The 6,844-nt window shown below is 39.6% G+C and overlaps 1 protein-coding gene across 2 annotated transcripts; it reads right to left on the bottom strand.

Annotated features, from left to right (window-relative positions):
- Positions 1–867: 867 nt before the first annotated feature.
- On the bottom strand, positions 868–5,727 carry cipcb (CLOCK-interacting pacemaker b). Of its 2 annotated transcripts, none has more exons than XM_034162410.1 (4): positions 5,494–5,727; positions 4,423–4,602; positions 4,151–4,335; positions 868–3,928 (listed from the first exon to the last, which is right to left on the bottom strand). In XM_034162410.1, the coding sequence occupies exons 2-4, from the start codon at positions 4,529–4,531 to the stop codon at positions 3,131–3,133; spliced, it is 1,092 nt and encodes a 363-aa protein (XP_034018301.1). In that variant the 5' UTR covers positions 4,532–4,602; positions 5,494–5,727; the 3' UTR covers positions 868–3,130. The 2 variants fall into 2 exon arrangements, with proteins under 2 accessions (XP_034018301.1, XP_034018300.1); XM_034162409.1 differs by having other exon boundaries at positions 5,401–5,726.
- Positions 5,728–6,844: the final 1,117 nt, after the last annotated feature.

The following is a 6,844-nucleotide window of genomic DNA, read 5'->3' as shown; positions in this document are numbered from 1 at the left end:
CTTAGCGCAGGTCCGCGTTTTACTTAGTGTGAAAGTGCATTCCGAAACATTACTGCCATCTAGTGGTGAAAAATAGAATTATTCTCAACTCCAATTCTGAACGATAAATGATATTCAAAAAACCTGTGTCAGCACCTGGCTTGTGTAAAGCCAACTGTCTTCAAAAGTGATCTAGTTGTGCGTTAATATGGATGTGCTCTTATGCAGTCAAACGTTTTGCTGTAAAAACAAGCATAATCATACGTGCATTATGCGTTAGTCATCATGGCAACTAAAAATGCCTTTGCATGAATGTCTCAAGAACATCTTAAACACATTTGTGGATGCATTAGAAAGAGAGAAAATATTTTTGAACCATAGATCCATAATGTGTTTGCAGAATTTTAATGTTTTAAGACATCTGCCTTTTTTTTAAATAAATTGTAATAAATTTGTAATGGAAAAATATAAGACAGGATAAACCATGAGTATTTTAATGATTCCTGCAATCTCTTTTTCTGTCATTTTTAGAAAATGATGCATCAAAAAAAGTTTTCAAAATCTGCCACCTTGTTTATTTTAGTGAAATTGCACAAAATAATAAAAGCAGATAAGTCAACCATAAAGCTCAGTCTTCCTTATTTGAAGCGTGTGCACCATCAGACATATGAAGTAAATTGTCATTTTTCTTCGAAGAAAACCTTCATGAAACTTTTCTTTCAACATTTTTTTGCTAGAGAACACATACCTCACAGATAACACTTTCCCCCGCACTTTGTGTTTCTATATTAAGACTGCAAAGGTGGAATGTAAGTGACTCACTGTTATCACACATAACTATGGCAAGCATATTCAACCACGTTAACAGTATAAAGAAATACACAAAATATTTCTAAAACATTTAATACACATGAAGTTATTAACACTAAATAGACTGAAAAAAAAATTACATTACAATTCACGAACCGTGTTAGTGTGGAAACACTGGAAATGTGCTCATGGCTCCACACTGCACACTCTGAATAATTTTACAAAGACACTTGCACTCTGTTTCAAACAAGCTGCCATGAAGGTCTGCTCAGAAGCTGCTTCAGAGCATTTCTGACTGTTTTAGTGCAAACATCTTGTACATTCGACTATTAAAGCCAAATTACACACACGAAACAAATACGAGCCATACTGTCCGTCAAGCTGGATTTTGTAATGTGGAAGAAAATGTTACATTGCTGGAAGATTAGTACAGCTACTGGTCCTTGTCAATAAAAACACCACAAGTTGACCTCAAGGAGAAAAGTTTGCATTCAGGTCAGACAGATCTGTTACAACAGATCGCTTTTTTTTTTTTTTTTAGATTAACCTGCTTGTTACTTTGGATATCTTTAAATATTTTTGTTTTGTCTGCCCAAGATTCCATAACAAAAACTGATTTATACTTGTAGACGTGTATGTTAAAGTGCAAATCAGATTATTTTATATATTACCAAAACAATAAACTTGGGGCTTCACTCTAATAAAAATAGGGAATAATAATGGACACAAACCCTTTCACAAGACTGATTTGCTTTCTTGTATCCACCACTGAACAGAGGAGTGGATACAAGAATATTCCCAAATCAGAAACCACTGAAATTAGGATAGAACAATATGAAGTAGTATTTTATTTATTTTGATATTTGATTTCACTTTGGGGTTAAAGAGCATGACTGGGGCCTATTTTCCTATTCCCCCTTTTCATATGATAACATTTAAAACATCAAATCTTCCAAGGGATGACCAAATGTTCACTTACAACAGTAAGAAAAGTTATAAATCTTCACATCTTAAAAGATGATAAAAATGAAGTTGTTACCTCAATTTGTGTCTAAGCATTAAGTAAATAAATAAAAAACAACACTCTTGCAGACAAGGCATTGACAACATATCAAGTTAAAGGAAGCACTCTTTCTTTCCGCTGCGACATTTATCTGGGAATAATCTGGAAAAAAAAATGAGTAGAGTTTTGCTCCAAGTGAAAACTTAAAGCAGAAGTTCCCAAGTGCAGCAAAAACTAAAGGGTGGCTTTAGGCACACACTCCTCTAGTTGAAAGACGCTGATGGCTTGGAACACATCACAATTTTTTTTTTTTTTAACTTAATCAGAACCATCACACAGTGATAACAGCATGAAGTAAATGGATTATTTACATTACTGGACAATCTGCTCCATGGTTTGTTTTCATATATGTACAACATGCCGTAAGTGATTTACTATCGTCTGAAATTGCAAGTGTCAGTTTTTAATGAGACACCTTGCTGTCGTGGTGATTTATATGTTGATGTTCATTTCTGATAAAGACGTAACGTACCAGTTTGCTATCTTACAGGGCTTTTAGATGTGACTGATGGAAAAGAAAAGGGGTTTGCAGAGGTGCCTTGCATGCAGCAGAGAAGCAACTGCTGTGGAAGACCTGGAGACAGGTTAAAGGGCGAGCTGTGACACACCGAGCCAACGCCTGACCGGTGCTGTCCGTTCGGTAGTTTATGGGATCTTTGAACTGCAGACGGGACTTGGGCAACACCTGCGGGAACCACACAGGATGCATCAAGACTGTCTGACAGTCTGGATGCAGCGGTAAAGCTTATTGGTACCCATCTGAAGGGATGATGCACCTGAAAGTTGATTCTAAACAATTTACAATAGCAGAAAGAAAGTTGAGACAATCATGAAGCAGCTCATGTTTTGCTCTTAAATTTGCTTTTGCAACTTCTTTTTGGACCAATAAACAAAACTCTGAAGCAAAATGACAATTTGTACTGGTATTAGGCAATTATTTTATTTTTTTTAAATTTGACTTTTAGTATTTGTACTTTGCCGAGTTTGAACCGATAAGGAGGATGAAGGGAGATGAGGCAACACAAAACATCTATCAGCTGCACATTCCCAGCAAGGGTTCTTTGAGGTCAACCTGGTGTGTCACAGCTCGAAGGCACACAGCAGCCGAAATGTAGGCCACGGCAAACTATGTGTGTGTGTGTGTCTGTGTGTGTGTTGTGAATTGTGGAGCACATTATTTTCAGTCCATCTGTCCTCGACTCTCTGTGCTCCAAGCCTCGCTTCCTTTCTATGTCAGTCTAAAAGATTAAAGGCTGGGGCCTAATCTGCATTTAGGACTTATAGACGGGCCCCTCTCTCCTCGTTTTCCTCCTGAAGGCTGTCCTGGAGCTTCACACACATGCTGGCGTCACCGCTCTGCAGAGCCTGGAAGAAGAGCTCTGTGTGTTCTTTCAGCCGGTCCAGGTCATTCTGAGAGCGCCGGTTCTGCCTGAGGAGCTCCTTGGTTTGGAGTGTGATGTCCAGCAGGCCGGATTTGCTCAGGATGTTGTAAGTGTTACAGAAGCGCTTCCTCCTCGTATCAGCTTCGCTGTCGCCGTGGCTACATACTCCTGGGCTACTGGCTCGAGAAACACAGTTTGCCTGGTTTGCAGTTGAGCCACTGGTGTACTTTGAGAGGCTGAAAGATGACGAGGAGGTAAACTCTGATTGATTCTCCTTGCCAGAACTACTGCTGGTTTCTCTTGAGGAGACAGACAGTCTGTTCTGTAGCCTTGGAGAATTGGAGCTGGGGGGAACAGGAACACTGGGAGTAGATGACCCCGAATTAACTCTCTGTTGCTTCTCTGGGTGATAGTATTCCTGGTGGGTGCCTGTCTCTGACCCTGAGGACGATGTGGAATCAGTGCCTCTACCTGACAAACTCGAGGTGTTTCTGGGATGCGGTGCTATTTTGGGGTACGATTTCAGGATTGGAAGATACTTCTTCGAGTGCCTGTGTCGTGAGGAGGCATCTTTAGGAGCAGGAGATGCGTGAGGAGAGACCACATGCTGGAGGAAGACGACTTGAGGCTTCTGAACCACCTCCATTCTGGGACTAAACCCCCACGGTTTGAGAGCAGGAGGACTTTCTCCATGCTGTAAACAGAACAAAATCAAAATGCAGAATACTTAAATAGTTTCTAGACATGTAGCCTGTGAAATACAGCAAGTTAATAAATAATAAGCAGGTTCAGCCCTTCCAGTCTGTTAACACAAGGTTACTTTCGTCATGCCATTGAGTTCTAAGTGTCAGTAAATGGAGGACAGTAAATAAATGGAGTAAACTCACAACTGTGTCTTATAGTCAAGCAGTTGTACCTGCTTCAGAACAACATTGTTCATGATGATCATCGGAGAGAGTCCAGTGTAGGATCCTCCCACCATGGCCACCGGACACGACTGGGGCTCGGAGCCAGAGTGGTGCGGCCTTTGCTGTGCAACAGATCGGGGTGAATTCTCGGCATCTGCAGCATCTACTGTGCTCATATACTCTGAGCTTTCATCTACAGTTAAGAAAGAGATACACAGGTGTAAGGATGTCAAACCGTACAATTCAAGCATAAGAAATTGCAGCAAAGGTGAAGCCCAACCTGAGAATCCAGAATCTCTCTCCGAGTCAACCCAGTGGTCTCCAGTCTTTGTCATGTACACTCCGTTTACTGCCCTTAAATGACACTCTGCTTTCCTTTTGGTGCTCATCTCCTTAACAGCTGTGCAGACGATGTTCTTGGCTTCACAATTTCCCACAAAAGTTACATCAAAATATCAATCTGGAGAGGAGGAAAAAAAAATTAAGCAACACAGAGTATAAATGTTTTCATGTCACTGACAGAAAAACTTTAATTTGGGTAGCATACATTATATTTCCCCAAGCAAAAACAACCTACAATTTTCTGACTTTGTTGGTTGGACAGTGAAGTGTAATGAATTTTATATATATAGTCCAAGTAAAAGCAATTTAATATTCAAAGGATCCATCATAGGAGGTATAATAATGTTGGTCAGCCAACCAACCAATAAATAAATAAATAAAAATGAACTATTTGCTGATCAGTTACACAGTTGTCATCACAAGTAAACACCTTATGATTAACAAAAGTGTAAATTAAAATATATGAATTTTCAGTTAGAGAAAACAAGACATCTGTATTTGAAGATAAATTTTACAATTGTTTATTTTTTAAAGTTATACAATTAAAGTGAGCTATTTTGATGTTCACAAGCAAAAATACATCTTTATATTTTTGTAGCTTCTCAAAATTAAGGATGAGTTGCTTAGTTGGACGGAAGAAATTAAAATATGTCAAGGTAGCTTGAAGGACTATTTCTGCTATTGTATGAACTAAACAGCTGGTCTAATTGAGAAAATAATGGCTTTGATATGACGATGTTAAGTGAAAATCAATTTTTGCACAGCATGGCTCACTGTAAATGAAAATATTTGGGATGTAAACAAACAAAAAATACACAATTTAGCATGAAGTCAACAATTGCTAGCTAATGCTACATGCCGCTAACAGCGAAGCTAACAGTCATGCTAGCTAGGAAATTAAAAAAACTTTACATACGTTGTCTCAGGTATTATTTCCAGTAATAATATTTTCAGAACATTTGAAGTGTTTCCGTGTTGGTTCGTTGTTGCTCCGTGAACTGGAACTCACGGTGCCACGGTGCTGTCCACGCGACACGGCGCTCCTCCTCCGTGGGCTCGGTCACGTCCTCGTCTCAGACGCGGTGGTCGCTTTACCGCAGTTTAAACTTTCTTCTGCCAGCCCAAAAATGAAAAATAACCACCCGACCGTCTGTATGCTTGTATTTACAACCAATTTTTGTTACCAGATAATCGGATAAAATGCAAAAGGCAAATGATGGGTTACGGTCATTCTGCCATATATGGCAACAAAGGGCGAGACCTTGCCTGAAGTGCCGCATACGTCACAGCTTCTAGCCTCATTGGCCCGCCTCTTTACAGCATTCGCAGCCGCTGATTGGCCGCAGCAGTCAGCAGCTGAAAAAACGTGACCACTGCCAAATGTGTGGCAGGTTGAGGACATTGTGTTCAGCACAGTGCAGGAATCTCAAATATCAAACACAGTCATCTTAAGTTTCATTACATAATAGTCTATCTGGCCTGAATTAAAAATGTTTTTTTTTCCCCTCCATGTTCTTTTTACCTTCACCCTGAAGATTAGCATTTCTCACAGTGTAAGTTTCTTCAAAGTCTGACAGTAGAGGTGGGCGATACTGGGAATTTTGGTTTTGATCCGATACCAAGTAAATACAGGCCCAGTATCGCTGACATCGATACGGATACTTTTTCATATTTAAGCTTCATAGATCCAAAGGATCCAAAAGACCTAGGATAGAATTTCACCAAACATTGTACGTGACGACAAAATACTTTATGATCACAATCAACATTTTTGTTTAAAAAATTATCACTCAACACAACTTAAAACAAAATCTCCTGAGGTAGAGGGCTGACAAACCACGATACAAGGGTGCGCTGCTCCGTGTTGTGTGACACAGCGCGGCGCTGCTCCTACAGAGAGTAGACTTTGATGAATCTGCGTGCACAGCAGTCAGTGTGTGCGGGAGAGAAAAAAAGCTTGAGTATTGATCTTTTTACACGAGGCTCGTTCAATATCAATACCAGCGTTGGTATCAATATTATCGATATTAGGATCGATCCGCCCAACTCTATCCAACAGGTCCATAGAGGTTCATTTAATTAGGGATGTGCAGCTGATATTTTGGATTGGGATCATGACATAAATGACTGGCTGTCAGAAAAAAATAATAAAAATAAATCAGATCTGATCATTTTTGTATAGCACGAGTTACATGTGGGCCAAGCGTATTTTCCTTTTCGGAAATAGAACATTTTTTTGCAGTTTGAGTTGATGTTTGCTAGACCAATGACTTTAAGATTACACTATGGGGTTAAAGACCATGCTGCAGGTTCCAGTATCAATATTATATTGGACACGGAAAAAGTGGTATCATGCCATC

Source organism: Thalassophryne amazonica, chromosome 21 (genome assembly GCF_902500255.1).
Source record: "Thalassophryne amazonica chromosome 21, fThaAma1.1, whole genome shotgun sequence".
NCBI lineage: Eukaryota > Metazoa > Chordata > Actinopteri > Batrachoidiformes > Batrachoididae > Thalassophryne > Thalassophryne amazonica.
This window is presented reverse-complemented; position numbering and strand designations above follow the sequence as displayed.

Excerpts from the sequence above, each read along its gene's own strand:
- cipcb (XM_034162410.1), bottom strand. The coding sequence starts at position 4,531 with ATGAGCACCAAAAGGAAAGCAGAGTGTCATTTAAGGGCAGTAAACGGA. Across the intron at positions 4,336-4,422 it reads GAGAGATTCTGGATTCTCAG|ATGAAAGCTCAGAGTATATG; the intron begins GTTGGGCTTCAC and ends TCTTAACTGTAG. Across the intron at positions 3,929-4,150 it reads ACAATGTTGTTCTGAAGCAG|CATGGAGAAAGTCCTCCTGC; the intron begins GTACAACTGCTT and ends TTCTGTTTACAG.